General features: G+C 37.9%; 1 protein-coding gene and 1 long non-coding RNA gene across 2 annotated transcripts; one reads left to right on the top strand and one right to left on the bottom strand.

Moving 5' to 3' along the window:
- Nucleotides 1–276: 276 nt before the first annotated feature.
- On the bottom strand, nt 277–10,761 carry LOC131648827 (uncharacterized). Its single transcript, XR_009298176.1, has 3 exons — nt 10,472–10,761; nt 9,625–9,894; nt 277–843 (listed from the first exon to the last, which is right to left on the bottom strand). It is a non-coding gene; the product is annotated as an uncharacterized LOC131648827 (long non-coding RNA).
- LOC131648826 (uncharacterized) lies at nt 1,482–6,775 on the top strand. Its single transcript, XM_058918554.1, has 3 exons — nt 1,482–3,323; nt 3,818–6,462; nt 6,547–6,775. Exons 1-2 carry the CDS (start codon nt 1,610–1,612, stop codon nt 6,424–6,426), a joined length of 4,323 nt encoding a protein of 1,440 aa, XP_058774537.1. The 5' UTR covers nt 1,482–1,609; the 3' UTR covers nt 6,427–6,462; nt 6,547–6,775.
- Nucleotides 10,762–16,255: the final 5,494 nt, after the last annotated feature.

Below are 16,255 nucleotides of genomic sequence, written 5' to 3'. Positions count from 1 at the left end.
ATGATTTCCTTTCCTCCACCACTTGGTCAGTGGGGGTTGTTTTTTAATTTGAAAAATCATAGTTGTGTAATTATATTATTTAACAGGAATGCAGAACCAATAATGTGCACGTTTCATTCATTTATTGACATCATAATTTAAATGTTAGAACCGACAATGATCAGTTGCTAAAAACAATGCACTGAGCAAACATCAGTAATAAAAAATTCATTTCATTCATCATGGAATGTACAGTACATACATCAAGACAACAGACAAATCAAATGAATTCCCAGTTAACATTATTATGCCATATATTGATATCTCATCTAGAGACATTAAGATTGGAGTAACAAAATTTTCTGCAAAAATATCCCAACTAGAGAGACAGTACTAAAGATGAAGGCCGAAGGAAAAAATAATTATTATTTGGTTCAGGGGATTTAATTAATCTGTGAAATAAAGTTTTTTCTGGTTATTGTTTCTAACTTTTTTTCTGCCTCTAAAGTTTGTGCGCCTCGAATAACCTGTAAATGATGCAACGTGCACTTTGAATTCATGCATGTGTTGACAAGAATCACATGTTAATAATCATTATTATTGAGAATTCACATGGCTCAGAAAATTCAAAAAATAAAAGTGAAAGTGAAAGTAATATAGCAGGTGAAATAAAGTGGAAACGAATTTGTACTCTTCCCAGTATTTTCAACTTCCTTTGGCCATGGCCATTATACGTATTTAGATGAATTAAGGTGCACAAGGGTATAATGTATATCTAAATTTCTAGGGGTCCATGAGAAATAAAATAAACTATGATTTTAGATTATAATGACGATCTGTATCATACCTAACGACCACGTGTACCTGTAGGAAATTAAGGCATATTTGGGTTATTCTGCAACACAAAGTGCCAAATGCTTGTGTTCAAAAGGTATAGAAAGAAATAAAGAAAAGTCAAATATCATCTTCACCTTATTATTAAACAAACAGAAATGATTTGATAACAAAGCTTGTAATAGCTGCCAGCCATTAAGGACTTAAACAAAAATAATTAACCAGTGATGCAAAATAGAGTAATAACTTTCCCTTTATGCTAAAACAATTGAAAAGAAAAAAACTACAGAGAAATAAAGCATTTTGGTGTTACTTTTTTGTCAAGATAGGCAACTAGGAAGAGAATGATAAAAGAATAGTAAGTTATGGTAATTTGGTTGGATACTATACTAATGTAAGAAGTAGAGAAGCTGGTTAATACTTCAATTATTAGAAGTAGTTGTTGGAATTTGATGGTGACTGGTTCTATTGCATGGCCATTTGGAGGAAAACAAATTGGAGAGAGAGTGTAAAACAGTAGTTTGAAAAGTCACAAAGCCAGCTGGAGGGAAACTTAGTTTAAGGCATTAATATCTAAAAGAAACCAAATGAATATTTTTGAAATGGTCCCTTATGACAGCTCCCCTTTAACGACTCATTACTATCACTATAAGTATAGCTATTTTATGTAAGCTTTTATCAGTCAGCACTAACACAAAACCTTCTCCTCCTCCTCTCTCTATCTCTCTTATCTGCTTTTCTAATAATAGTGGTGAGGATATTCTCAGAAGCATTGGCCAGCTTTTGCCTATTGCCCATGACTGCTAGGGGCAGGGACCCCATAAGGGGTCGGTTTCGGCCGGAAATGGCCATGGCATTGGCCATTGTTCTGATTTCTACTACTGTGGTTTCTGTTGCTGCTGATGGTTACCCATACAGTTCTCCTCCACCACCAACCTATGAGTACAAGTCACCTCCACCACCAACTCCTTCACCACCACCTCCTTATGAGTACAAGTCACCCCCTCCACCACCCATTGAACATAAGGCTCCACCTTATGAGTATAAGTCACCCCCTCCACCACCCATTGAACATAAGGCTCCACCTTATGAGTACAAGTCACCACCACCACCTTCACCTTCACCACCACCACCTTATGAGTACAAGTCTCCACCTCCACCTTCCCCATCACCTCCACCTCCTTATGTATACTCATCACCACCTCCACCACCACATGAACACAAGGCTCCACCATATGAATACAAGTCACCTCCACCACCATCTCCCTCACCCCCACCTCCTTATGAATACAAATCTCCTCCACCACCTTCTCCATCACCTCCACCTCCTTACTACTATAAATCTCCACCACCACCCTCTCCCTCCCCTCCTCCACCTTACTATTACAAGTCTCCCCCGCCACCATCACCAGTTTACAAATACAATTCACCACCTCCTCCAACACCTGTTTACAAGTACAAGTCACCACCTCCACCGTCACCAACATACGTGTACAAGTCTCCTCCTCCTCCAACACCGGTTTACAAGTATAAGTCACCACCTCCACCATCACCAACATACGAGTACAAGTCTCCTCCTCCTCCAACACCGGTATACAAACCTCCATACTACTACAATTCACCTCCTCCTCCAACACCTATTTACAAGTACAAATCACCACCTCCTCCATCACCAACTTACGTGTACAAGTCTCCTCCTCCACCAACACCGGTATACAAGCCCCCGTACTACTACAAATCACCACCTCCTCCATCACCAACTTACGTGTACAAGTCTCCTCCTCCACCAACACCAGTATACAAGCCCCCATACTACTACAACTCACCTCCTCCCCCAACACCTGTTTATAAGTACAATTCACCACCTCCACCATCACCGGTTTACAAGTACAACTCACCACCTCCTCCAACACCAGTTTACAAGTACAACTCACCACCTCCTCCATCACCAGTTTACGTCTACAAGTCACCACCTCCTCCATCACCAGTTTACGTCTACAAGTCACCACCCCCACCAACACCTGTATACAAACCCCCATACTACTACAACTCCCCTCCTCCTCCAACACCAGTGTACAAGTACAATTCACCACCTCCACCGTCACCAACTTACGTGTACAAGTCACCACCCCCACCATCACCAATATACAAACCCCCATACTACTACAACTCACCTCCTCCTCCAACACCAGTGTACAAGTACAATTCACCTCCTCCTCCAACACCAGTGTACAAATATAATTCACCTCCTCCTCCAACTTACTACTACAATTCGCCACCACCTCCAGTAAAATCTCCACCTCCACCAACACCTTACTACTATCAATCTCCACCACCACCCACGTACACTCCACCTCCATACTACTATAACTCTCCTCCTCCACCTGTTGTGTACCCCCCACATCCATATCACCACTCATTGATTGTGAAGGTAGTGGGTAAAGTCTACAGCTACAAGTGCTATAACTGGGAGTATCCAGAAAAGTCTCATGACAAGAAACACCTCAAAGGTATATTACATTCACTTCTTAATCCTTATATTTTAATCTCTCTTATCAATCAATATGTTTTTATAGTCAAATTCTTGCTGGTTAATTTAACATTTATAGATGAGTTTCATACGCTCTTTATATTAAGTTTAGTTATTCATTTTTTAAACAACTATTACAAAGTATTTTATCTTCTGCATGTATATTTTACCTTTGAGAACTTACATATATTAATAAAAACTCACTTTTTTTCACTTTTTAAAAAAAAAACAACTTAATTCCTAAATAACATGCAAATTTTATTTAGTTCCGACTGCAAGATGTAATAAAGAAAATCAATATGATAGATAATATGCCTCGATCTTTGGAATTGGATAATGCTACATAAATAATATGATCTACAACACGGATAGCTATACTTGACATTTTAGTAAAACCTTGTAATGTTGAAGTCTGTCATTACTTATATTTAACTTTGTGGTGAGACTTACGAATTTCAACTGATTATGGGATAGGTGCTATTGTTGAGGTCAAATGCAAAGCTGGAAGGAACATCATCAAGGCGTACGGTAAAACTAAGAACAATGGAAAGTATGCCATCACAATTCCAAACTTTAACTATGTGAAATATGGTCCCACAGTGTGCAAAGCCAAACTACATGCTCCACCTAAAGGCTCTCCATTCAACATCCCAACTAAGCTCAATGAGGGAACCGACTTGTGGGTAAAATCTAAAGACAAGTATGAAGTTGTGCTCAAGGCTAAGCCATTCGCCTATGCTTCTAAGAAGCATTATGAAGAATGTGAAAAGCCTAAGCCTTCACCAACTCCTTACTACTACAAGTCACCTCCTCCTCCTACACCAACTTACATATACAAGTCACCACCTCCGCCATCACCAACTTATGTGTACAAGTCACCACCTCCGCCATCACCAACTTATGTGTACAAGTCACCACCCCCGCCATCACCTACATACAAACCCCCATATTACTACAACTCACCTCCTCCTCCAACACCAGTTTACAAATACAATTCACCACCTCCACCATCACCAACTTACGTGTACAAGTCACCACCTCCACCATCACCTGCATACAAACCCCCATACTACTATAACTCACCTCCTCCTCCAACACCAGTTTACAAGTACAATTCACCACCTCCACCTTCACCTACTTACGTCTACAAATCACCACCACCACCATCACCTGTATACAAACCCCCATACTACTACAACTCACCTCCTCCTCCAACACCAGTGTACAAGTACAATTCACCACCTCCACCATCACCAACTTATGTGTATAAGTCACCACCCCCACCATCACCTGTATACAAACCCCCATACTACTACAACTCACCACCTCCCCCAACACCAGTTTACAAATACAACTCACCTCCTCCTCCGTCACCAACTTACGTGTACAAGTCTCCTCCTCCACCAACACCGGTATACAAGCCCCCGTACTACTACAAATCACCACCTCCTCCATCACCAACTTACGTGTACAAGTCTCCTCCTCCACCAACACCAGTATACAAGCCCCCATACTACTACAACTCACCTCCTCCTCCAACACCTGTTTATAAGTACAATTCACCACCCCCACCATCACCGGTTTACAAGTACAACTCACCACCTCCTCCAACACCAGTTTACAAGTACAACTCACCACCTCCTCCATCACCAGTTTACGTCTACAAGTCACCACCTCCTCCATCACCAGTTTACGTCTACAAGTCACCACCCCCACCAACACCTGTATACAAACCCCCATACTACTACAACTCACCTCCTCCTCCAACACCAGTGTACAAGTACAATTCACCACCTCCTCCAACACCAGTGTACAAGTACAATTCACCACCTCCACCATCACCAACTTATGTGTACAAGTCACCACCTCCACCATCACCTGTGTACAAACCCCCATATTACTACAACTCACCTCCTCCTCCAACACCAGTTTACAAGTACAAGTCACCACCTCCACCATCACCAACTTACGTGTACAAGTCACCACCCCCACCATCACCTGCATACAAACCCCCATACTACTACAACTCCCCTCCTCCTCCAACACCGGTTTACAAGTACAACTCCCCTCCTCCTCCAACACCGGTTTACAAATACAACTCTCCCCCTCCTCCATCACCGGTTTACAAGTACAACTCCCCCCCTCCTCCATCACCGGTTTACAAGTACAACTCTCCTCCTCCCCCATCACCGGTTTACAAGTACAACTCCCCTCCTCCCCCATCACCGGTTTACAAGTACAACTCCCCTCCTCCTCCAACACCGGTTTACAAGTACAATTCTCCCCCTCCTCCATCCCCGGTTTACAAGTACAACTCTCCTCCTCCTCCAACACCGGTTTACAAGTACAACTCTCCCCCTCCTCCATCACCGGTTTACAAGTACAACTCCCCTCCTCCTCCAACACCGGTTTACAAGTACAACTCCCCTCCTCCTCCAACACCGGTTTACAAATACAACTCCCCTCCCCCTCCAACACCGGTTTACAAGTACAACTCCCCTCCTCCTCCAACACCGGTTTACAAGTACAACTCCCCTCCTCCTCCAACACCGGTTTACAAGTACAAGTCACCACCTCCACCGTCACCAACTTACGAGTACAAGTCACCACCTCCACCGTCACCAACTTACGAGTACAAATCTCCTCCTCCTCCAACTCCAACACCAGTTTACAAGTACAAATCCCCACCTCCACCATCACCTACATATGTTTACAAGTCTCCTCCACCACCAACACCATCCCCACCTCCACCTTACTATTACCAATCCCCACCACCACCATCCCCTTCTCCACCACCTCCTTATTACTATCAAAGTCCTCCTCCACCATCTCCCACTCCTCATACTCCCTACTACTACAAATCCCCTCCACCACCAACGTCATCTCCTCCACCTCCTTACCACTATGTGAGTCCTCCTCCACCAACATCATCTCCTCCCCCACCATACCACTACACATCACCACCTCCTCCTTCCCTGGCTCCTGCTCCCACATACATTTACAAATCACCTCCCCCACCTGTGAAATCACCTCCCCCACCAGCTTACATTTATGCATCCCCACCACCACCTATCTACAAGTAAGCTCAAAATGCAGCAACACCGTTCCGTATAAATCATGTAAGTATATAATCTTACATCCATAAATACACATATATTACAACTGCATGTATAAATCTTAGTAATGCAAATTATTCTTTTCAGGTTTTAGTTTTCATCAAGGAATAAATGCAACCTCCATTTGGAACAAAGTGAAACTACCTTCCAGTCTAAGTCCTTTGAATAAAAGTCTGAATGTATTATCTCTAAGCAACATTATTTGTTATTCAGACAAAATTGAGTCTATTTCTTTGGTGGCCATCTTGCACGTCCTGGTCTTGTTGTGCTCAAGTGACATACAAATCAAAATGAGGAAGCAATATTTGAATGTAAATGTCAAGTGAAAGTCATAAGTACAGTCCACTTTTAGTGATCTCTTTAATTTATTTGTGCATAGATGAATATGGTCGTGTATGATTGCTATTATATTTATTGTGGCAATTTTGTATTTGTGTTTGAAATAAGAGTGCTAGTAACCAAGGAGAATATTAGATTTCTATTCACTACTTAATTTGTGTTTATTTCCAAGAGCATTTGCATGATTGTCGTATTTTCAAATAGCTCCAATGGCTCACAAAAACTTCTAAACCACACGGAGAAAGTTGTCTGGTTCCCATTTCTCTCAAACAAAAAATAGCTCGTTTTAAATTTCTCCATTATTGACATTTGAAGAGTTAAATTACTAGCCAGCAGTCTAATGACTATATTCAATCAACTCTGCCTGATTCCTATAAAAATTCAAAACCCTTGGCAGGTGATTTTCTTAGTTTTGGAGAAAAGTAGGAACTAGATTAATTATTTGAATAATCTGACACAGGCTCCCCTTTCAATTTAGCTACATTAATCAACTAATTTCCTCTATTGATAGCGGTTGAAAATGTCAGCGTGAATATTTTGGTTACAAACTCCCAAAAACAATTTGTGTACTTACCGATGTTCTTGTTTTAAAACATGAGACATGAGTCAACCGCAAGGGAGGTTGGAGGTAGATCTGCCAGTGCGGATAATCTATGTGGTTCAGTCCAAGGGGGGGAATCTGAAAAGGCAGTCTAATATCCTAGTCAGAACTAGTATCTAGTAATTGTAAACTAAACTATGAATGAGATGTACCTTAATTTGATTAGGGTCGATCCCTTTTATATAGTTGTTAAATGGGCTCTATAGAGGCCTTTATACTTTGAACTCATATAGGTAGTTTATTTGGGAAGGGTGACTTCGGGATGGATGATCAATCGACATCGGACCAAGATAGCTCAAGAGTGTATGTCCAGTTTTAGATACCCAAATTTTAAAGGATTAAACTTCATGCAAGCTTGTTATAAGTTCCTAAAATAATTAGAAGCTTGGTTTGCAGCAATGAGATGGTAAGCGGGAGGCTTTCAAAGCCTAGTGCCCGAGTCTAAAGGTGAGTTTAAAGATGCCTTAGAAAAGAAAAATTGTTTCAAAATCAAAATAAATATCATTTTCATTTTTTTTATGTAGAATTAATTACATGTTCTAATCATTGCCTCTATGTACACTACTAAAATAGTTATACAGTATTTCACTTGGCATTTATGATGATGAGAAATGCATCAATAATTAATAAAGATTATTTTGTAAAAGTGTCATGTATTTTGACAATATTATTGCATTTTTTAATTTGTGTTCAAAAAAACCGTAAATGGCACTCATTATAAAAGGGAAGGAGTAGTATTTAAAGAATTGGGCATAAATACATAATGTTCATACTTTTATATTTTAAAAACACATGATTTGTAAAAACTATGAAAAGAGAATTTCCAAAAAACATTTTATGCTTTAATGTTTTATACATTGCTTTATTTTTGAAATAGATTCGTTTTAGGCTTTTGATTTGGGACTAAAAAGGAATTGAATTGGGGAAATTGAACTTTTGCAGAAAACTATGACGCTATAATAGACCATCGTCAGCATGTCCCACTCGTTTAATAGGATAGAAATGGATAATGAATTTAGTACTAGAATTTAGTCTCAGTTCAAAAAAAATCCAGCCAAAGAATCCCGGAAGAAGTAGCTAAGTAGTATGAATTGAGACACCAAATGAATATTATAAAGGAGGTTAAGGACTAGATTCTACTACTAAAATCTATCTCCCCCGACAAATTAAACACTAACAATTTACCTATAAAAAAACCAACCAAATAGAAAAGAAAAAAACTAGTCCCATAAAATACTGGATAATCACCACAGAGCCCTATTGTAATTGTATGACCCGCTGCAAAAACAGCTAAATCAAAACTAACAGAAAAAATGCACAAAACGAACAAGGATTATGTTAGTAAAAGGAAGGCCTCCCATCGTGTGAATTTAAGCTAGGAAAAAGACCATTAAAACGAGTCGGAGACACAGGTTATGTAGCAGTTATGAAATAGGACAGCAGTTGGCGTTATGGTATTTTATGTCATTAAATATAGAAGGAAATTAGGACAGAGGAGGCCATTGGGTTATTTGTTAATATGTTGGTTGAGAAAGACTGGGCTCTCTCATTCTGAGGGTGCCCCCCTGCTTCTCATCTCGCTAATATATACCAATTGATCCCACTTGTTTCTGAATTTACCCCCAATAAAAACTCTAGCTAGGGCCACAATTTAAAAAAAAAAAAAAAGTTCCAAGGTCGCGATCTAGAACACGTATCACTTTAATTGAAGAAGCATCAATCACATGTGACTACGATTCTCTAAATTATCAAATATTACAGCACAACTGTAAGCCACTGTCATAGTGTATGTTAATTTATGGACAAAAGTGGATTGCACCACCTTTCTAACAGAAAGTTATTTTCTTTGAACCTTATCACAAAACACATCTTCCCTCCTTACTTTTAAAAATCTTCAAAATCAGGCTGCCAGTGTCAATGGTCATTTCTCTTTTACCCAAATTTTGATTACTTATTTTTTTCATTCTGCTATTTTTATTTTATTTTTGTATTTTCTCTTTTTAAAATTTTCATTGTTTAAATTTTAAAATATTATTTATGGAGATAAATTTTGGTACTTGCAAAAAAGGAGTAAACTTCTAAATGTAGATTTAAGAAATTAATTTCATGACAACAATCTCAAGAAAACTAATGTTACAAGATGACTTTAATCAAAATTTCAATTTCAGGAAACTAAATGCAAAAACAACGCAACTGGAATATTTATCAAAGGCTATAGGATGAACCTTGTCTTGTGGAGAGCTTCTACACATTCATTGGCCCAATGTATTCTTGACTGAGGACAAAAACGTCCACTCTTGCCATGCTTCTCAAGCCATTTGCCATATTTTTGCATCGTCGATATGTTTGAATAATTATTAATCATTTATCAGACAAATAATTGATAACAGAAGTCAAATTAATGATGATATTGAAAGAAAAGAGTATAACCTTTCCAATCACCTCCCACTGAGTTTCATTTGTCAGGTCAAGAATATAGCGTCTGCTTGCTTGCTCTGCAAATCAATGTGATGAAAAATAAGGCAAAACTCAAGCATTTTTAAACTACAATCAGAATTCCCTCTCTCTATCCATATAGGCATATTTAAAATCAAAATAGGCAATAGAAAATGTGTTTGGTTGAATATCTATCGAACATGTTTTTAAATAAACTTGATTTTGTAAAATTGATTAGTTAAAATGATGTTGGGAGATAAGTGATTTAAAAGTGAGTTTGTTATGAAACTTAGTATCAGTTGTAGACAAATTGAGTTTTGGAGTCAAAATCAATCAATGTTGGTATAAAGTAACAACACATATCAAAAGAAAAATCACTTTACACATCCCTATCATCCACCCAAACATGTATATAAACAATGAATTAAAAACCTAAAACAAATCAGAGAAATGCATTGTGGAAATGGAAGTACTCGGTTAAGTTTACTGCTAGGCTTTCAATCAAACACCTTACAAACGCGATTAGAAGACAAATAAACGGGAAATCAGGTATTCAAATTCGAATGGTTACGAATAGTAATGTGATAGTGAGAAGCGTTAAACAAATTCCAAAGAGAAAACGGAAGTGAGTGATACCTGATTCCACTATGACGCTTCTGAGAATGTGAGTGAGAGTTGTAACAAAATTGGGAACAGTGAGTGAGGACCAAATGCGGTTGTGCAGCAGGAACTGTTTGGAATGAGAGGGAAATCATGTGAGGAGCAACAGAAAATAAGCACTTTTGGCGGTAGAAGAAACTTAACGCGCGTCCTCTCAGAAGCCAAAGTTTGTAGCTTATGTGTTTTCACATTGAAACACCGTGAAAACGCGGCGGCGGTGGAAAAACGTACTCTCCCAGAGTCCCAGGCCAAACAATCCGTTATAGCGTTTTTTTAATGAGATTTGAATTTGGAGAAAATTGTCAAACTAGCTATTGAGATTATGAAATATTTTAAAAGTTTGTCACTATCATAAATTATCAAATTACTTTTTATATTTTTCAAAAAAAAAATAATTATCTTATGCGCACAGCTGCATAAATTAATAATTTGTTTAGATAAAATTTCAGATAAACGAGGAATAGACTTTAATCATCTTATATAAATATTTTTCAGCATATATTTAATACTGTACAATGCACGAATAAATTTTTATTAAATTATCTTTAAAAATTGTACTTAAACATAATTAAAACAACAATTTTTCAAAAAGCCAGACGAAGGGTCGAGCTCAATATCTCCGATCTTCCAAACAATGATGATCCAACCAATTCTTAAAGAATATTGATGTCCTGTCTATGTTGTTACAACATTGGGAAAACCCATCTACATTATTAATTAATAAAATAGATGGTCACTTTATTTGGGATGTTGATCCAAAAAAAAGTGACCGAGATTGTGATTGTTCGATGCACGACAATGATATTGACTAAGATATCATTCTTCCCAAAATAAAGAAAAAAGGAAGGTGTAAACCCTTTCCACCTCCTCAAAGGATATTTGATCCAGACAATGGTCTATGGGTAGGAATCCATGGAAAAAAGAAACCCCTTTGTATCTACGAGGAAGGACTTAAAATTCTTAGGAAAGAATGATGGATCCAATCATAGCCAGAACATCCAAACCCTTCATTCATCCGAGTGAAGTTCGATGGGAAACTTAAACCTTTAACTCAAGCTGAAGAAGGCAATCTGAAAACATGGTTTCTCAAAATGAAATTCTCCAAAACCTTGATAAAAAAGTAGATACAATTGCTGAAAAATAGACGAAAGAGATAGCAACGGTATCGATGAGAGTTAGTGTTAACATCCCGCAAGGGAAATGAAAAGTACTATGGGCATTGTCCCAGATAGCGAAGCTACCATCATATTTTGGCAATAAGTTGGCCCTACCTTCGACAACAAAAACACATAATAAAATCCCATTTCTTTCCAGAATGGAGCTTTCTTTTTCTCGACTTAGTTGAGCCATGCAAGGTAAGGCTCGGGGTCCTTTACTAGAGGGCAAGTTGAAGACTTCGCCTCGTCATCTACCATAGAGTCTACTTCAGTGTTACCCTTAGCAGGAATCTTAGCTCTACAAATTATAAGTTTCGTTCGATGATATACTAGGAAAAACTTTTTAATTTTTCAATCTCAGCGTTAGGTCCGAGCAAGAGACCCATGTACGCATGAGTCTCACCATAGATGGTTAGAGGAACAATTACCTGGGATTTGTAAATCTTGAGTTTTTCCTCAATAAGTGGTGGTTCATGAACAAATTCTTGGTTTCCAACCTGCAACGGACCACCAATCTGGGTAACAGGCAACTCAAGATCTTCTTAGTGTTTTCCAGCTTTGACATTCTTTGTTTTTGAAGGCGCCATTGCTGAGATGTTGGAGTTGGGAAGTAGAAATCTACTGATTTTAGTTTTACGGGTAAGAAATCCCAAGAATAAATGAAGGTTGGAAGCTCATGATTTGGAAAAGTACGAAAAGTAGAAGAAATATAGCGAAGCTACCAGCATATTTTGGCAATAAGCTGGCATTACCTTCGACAGCAAAACCACATCATAAAAGCCCATTTCTTTCCAGAATGGATATTTCTTTTTCTCAACTTTGTTGAGCCATGCAAGGTAAGGCTAAGGGTCCTTTGCCAAAGGGAAAGATCGAAGTGCTCTTATAGCATTGCCCATATAGTCTAAGTTAAAAGATTTTTCCTGGTTTGAGGTGTCACTCGAAGACTTCGCCTGGTCATATACCATTGAGTCTACTTCAGCATTATCCTTAGCAAGAATCTTAACACTACAAATTAGAGGTTTCTCTTGATGATATATAAGGAAAAACTTTTAATTTTTCAATCTCAGCATTAGGTCCGAGCAAGAGACCCATGTACACATGAGTCTCACCAGAGATGGTTAGAGGAACAATTACTTGGGATTTGTAAATCCTGAGTTTTTCCTCAGTAAGTGGTGGTTCAGGAACATATTCTTGGTTCACAACCTGCAACGGACCACCAATCTGGGTAACAAGCAACTCAGGATCTTCTTGTTGTTTGCCAGCTTTGACATTTTTTTTTGTTTTTGAAGGCGCCATTATTGAGATGTTGGAGTTGGGAAGTAGAAATCTACTGAGTTTAATTTTATGGGTAAGAAATCGCAAGAAGAAATGAAGGTTTGAAGTTCGGGATTTGTAAAGTTGTGAAAAGTTGAAGAAGAAATCTTTATATAGAGAAGGAAAAATATCATTCCCGTTTCTTTTTGAAAACAAAGAGAAAGTTAGTGGGGCACGTGTACGCACCCGAGAGGTAAAACGAGCGGTTGCCTATTCAATAGCCATAATCACTCCTAGAAGATAGGAGTAATGATAATGAGTGCAAAGATGCACGTCTCGATGAGACGTTTTGGAAAAGTGGTCATAATGACCATGACGTCATAACTAAGAGTGAACAGTCGCGTCGAAGACTGGAAAAAATGTCCATTTCTCCGTATGGTGAAAAAAACATTTTTGGGGGGCATTTTGTTAGTTGTAAATTTGACGCTCATTAAAAAGAAGATTCTAAAGAAACAAATAATTGATTTCGATAAATCGTGAGGATGCTCTCGACATAGTGTTTTGGCGAAGAGCTAGTTACATTGATAAGTATTTTTGTTCTATCTGGACTTAAAAATATTTTGAGTAAATCGGACTTTGAGTTCGACTTAGAGGATTTTGAAATAGGCCAATAACGACATTTTAGCCATATATGTTCCTTGAGAAAGACGCGTGGAGACTTGCAAGAGACGAAGCACGTGCAATCAAAAATATGTCATCATATAAATAAAAGATCGTTGTAGTTGAATTAGTATATATAGTAGTCTTAGTAATAAATTTCTCGTGTGTTCAACATTGTACTATACTGAAAAATACTCAAAGTATCTAGCGTATTGAGAAATGAGTCTCTTTGAGAAATGTACGTTTGAAACACCCTTTATCATTTCTAAAGCAGTTTATTTACATTCAAAGTCATTTCCATTTCTTTATATTTTTAGTCAAAACCTTAACTTTTTAGTTAAATTTATCTTGCTATGTCTTTTACACTTACAAACAAGCCTTTTACATTCATTCACATTGCCTTTAAGTTTGTCAAACACTTTAGTATCTAGAAATTCCAGAACAACACATTTACCACTATACACATATGTCCTAGGATCAATCTAGTTGATCCTGCAAGTAACCAAAGATATTCAATTGGAAGAGTAACACTTATTTACCAAAATCAAGGCTAAACAAGGGGACAGTACGGGGCCAACCACCTTGAAAGAATTGCACTTTTTGGACGCTATGGTCAAGAATTATTCAGTTAATGTCGTGATTGGGGGATTGATTACCCCAATTGTTGAGCTTGTTGTTTTTCATTTTAATGAATAAAACGAACCCTTATTAGTAAGAAGGTCTTTGTTAGATATGGATTACCTTGTTTCTATGAGGATGATATTTCATTCAAGAGAGTCGTCATATACTCTGGTATATCACAAAAAGCCTTCCTTATATCTGTCAAACAATTTGTGCAAAAGGTTAAACATAATTTAAGTAGAGAAGTTGCCTTTAATTATATAACACAATGAGGAAGACAAATCAATGACCTAGAATGAAAGAAGGTAGACAGACAAACAAAAACCAATGTGTAAAATTCACCTAAAGATCAAAACAACACTCGAGTGCACTTAAGCACCCTAAAACACAACTTCATACTCTAATATAAGCATCTAGGGCCACATGGAACATTTATGCAAAAAGCTTCAGTGACAAGATTTATAATAAATAAGCTTAGTCCCAAGGTCAAACGCTCTTAGTATATATGTCTTTCCACTTTTACAAGGTAGAAATTTGTTATGAGGACCTGTTTACGGTGATTTCCGGTAAACAACCGCTAGTCTTCCAAACTATAATAAATATGATTTGGTTACTTGCAGGATCGACTAGATTGATCCTAGGACACATAGTCAAGAAGATTGTTATCAATGTTTGTTCGAACCATATTCATTATTTGTCTTCTTCAATAAGCGCTGTTCGATTAACAGAACAAATAGTCTTGACAATCACTTTGTTACATATATATGTGACTTCATCGAAGTGACATGACATAAAAAATTAAAAGGACAATCGAAACGTAAAGAATCTTAAACTGCAGAAATATAAAAGACTTTGAAAGTAAATAGCATAAAAGTAATTCGAAAGTAAATGACGTTAAAGTAAAGATGCAGAAACGTAAATGGCAAGAAGTAAACGAAATGCAGTAATTCTGAAAGATTAAAACAAAAGGATAATACACATGTATTAAAATGGTGGTGTCATACGTACATTTTCTCAGCGAACTCTTTCTCTAACGCTTGATACTTGAGTAAATATGTGAGTGATTTGTACAAAATGAACACACAGAATCCTAACACTAAGACTCCTATTTATACTAGTTTCGACCTTAACGGTCCTACACTAATCTGCTGCCACGTTTCTCATCAGAACTTCCAGCGAAGCCATCTGTTGTTGAACGGTTACGAAACCGTCTTCGAATTTCAAATCTTCCCGCCTGAGTCCATCTTCGACGCGTGGCAGTGTATTAAACAAACACTACTAAAAACACGCTAAGTAGTAATACTTGAATACATATTCTATGAATTTTGTCTAAGTCCCGAAGACATATGCTTTCATTGATCTTTCAGCGTTCACTTATCTTCATCGAACTTAGAAGTCTTTATTTTCCGAAGCATGACCATCAGTAGCCATTCTTTTACTTTTTAAGGGATGGCCATCAGTAACCATCTTTTCTTCGATTCTCAACTCCTTCGAAGGATAAACAACACAAAACGAAATCTTCAGCTAACAAATTGCCCCCAATAAATGCCTGTTTCGAGAATCAACAGAAATAGGCGTTTCTTGTCATTATAAGATTTCGTTTTTATGATCCTTGAAAGTTCCAAGACTGCTGACTAGCGTCATAATCACTGATAACACTGTTTCCGAAACGTCTTGTCATTTTCAAAGATGTCTTCTCATAACCTACATTCCCACGTTTTAACCTTACTTCCTGATCATTACTCCTACATACTAGGAGTGAAGCTAATTCATTCAACCGCTGTTGGATTAAATCACCAGCCGCCACGTGTCTCTCGGGCTTTACCCAAAAGATTTTAAAAAGGTTTCCGTTAAACCTTTAAATACTTGATCTTGTGTCTCTATGCCGCCTTTCATTCATCTTCTTCACCAAAAAAAATTGAAACATCTTCACTCTTTTTAGAATCTTGTTCTTTTAATCAAACAATTTCTTCATGGCTTCATCTTCAAATGTTCTTCAACCCGCTTTGAAGCTCCAATCAACAACACGCTCTGGGGAACGAGAGTTCGTTCCAAACCCTAACACTGA

Source organism: Vicia villosa, linkage group LG2 (assembly GCF_029867415.1).
Source record: "Vicia villosa cultivar HV-30 ecotype Madison, WI linkage group LG2, Vvil1.0, whole genome shotgun sequence".
Lineage (NCBI taxonomy): Eukaryota > Viridiplantae > Streptophyta > Magnoliopsida > Fabales > Fabaceae > Vicia > Vicia villosa.
The sequence above is the reverse complement of the archived record's forward strand: the minus strand, read 5'-3'. Positions and strand labels throughout refer to the sequence as shown.

Bases quoted from the DNA above. Each gene is read 5' to 3' on its own strand.
- LOC131648826 (XM_058918554.1), top strand. From the start codon at position 1,610: ATGACTGCTAGGGGCAGGGACCCCATAAGGGGTCGGTTTCGGCCGGAA. The intron at 3,324-3,817 runs GTATATTACATT...ATTATGGGATAG, and splicing joins TGACAAGAAACACCTCAAAG to GTGCTATTGTTGAGGTCAAA.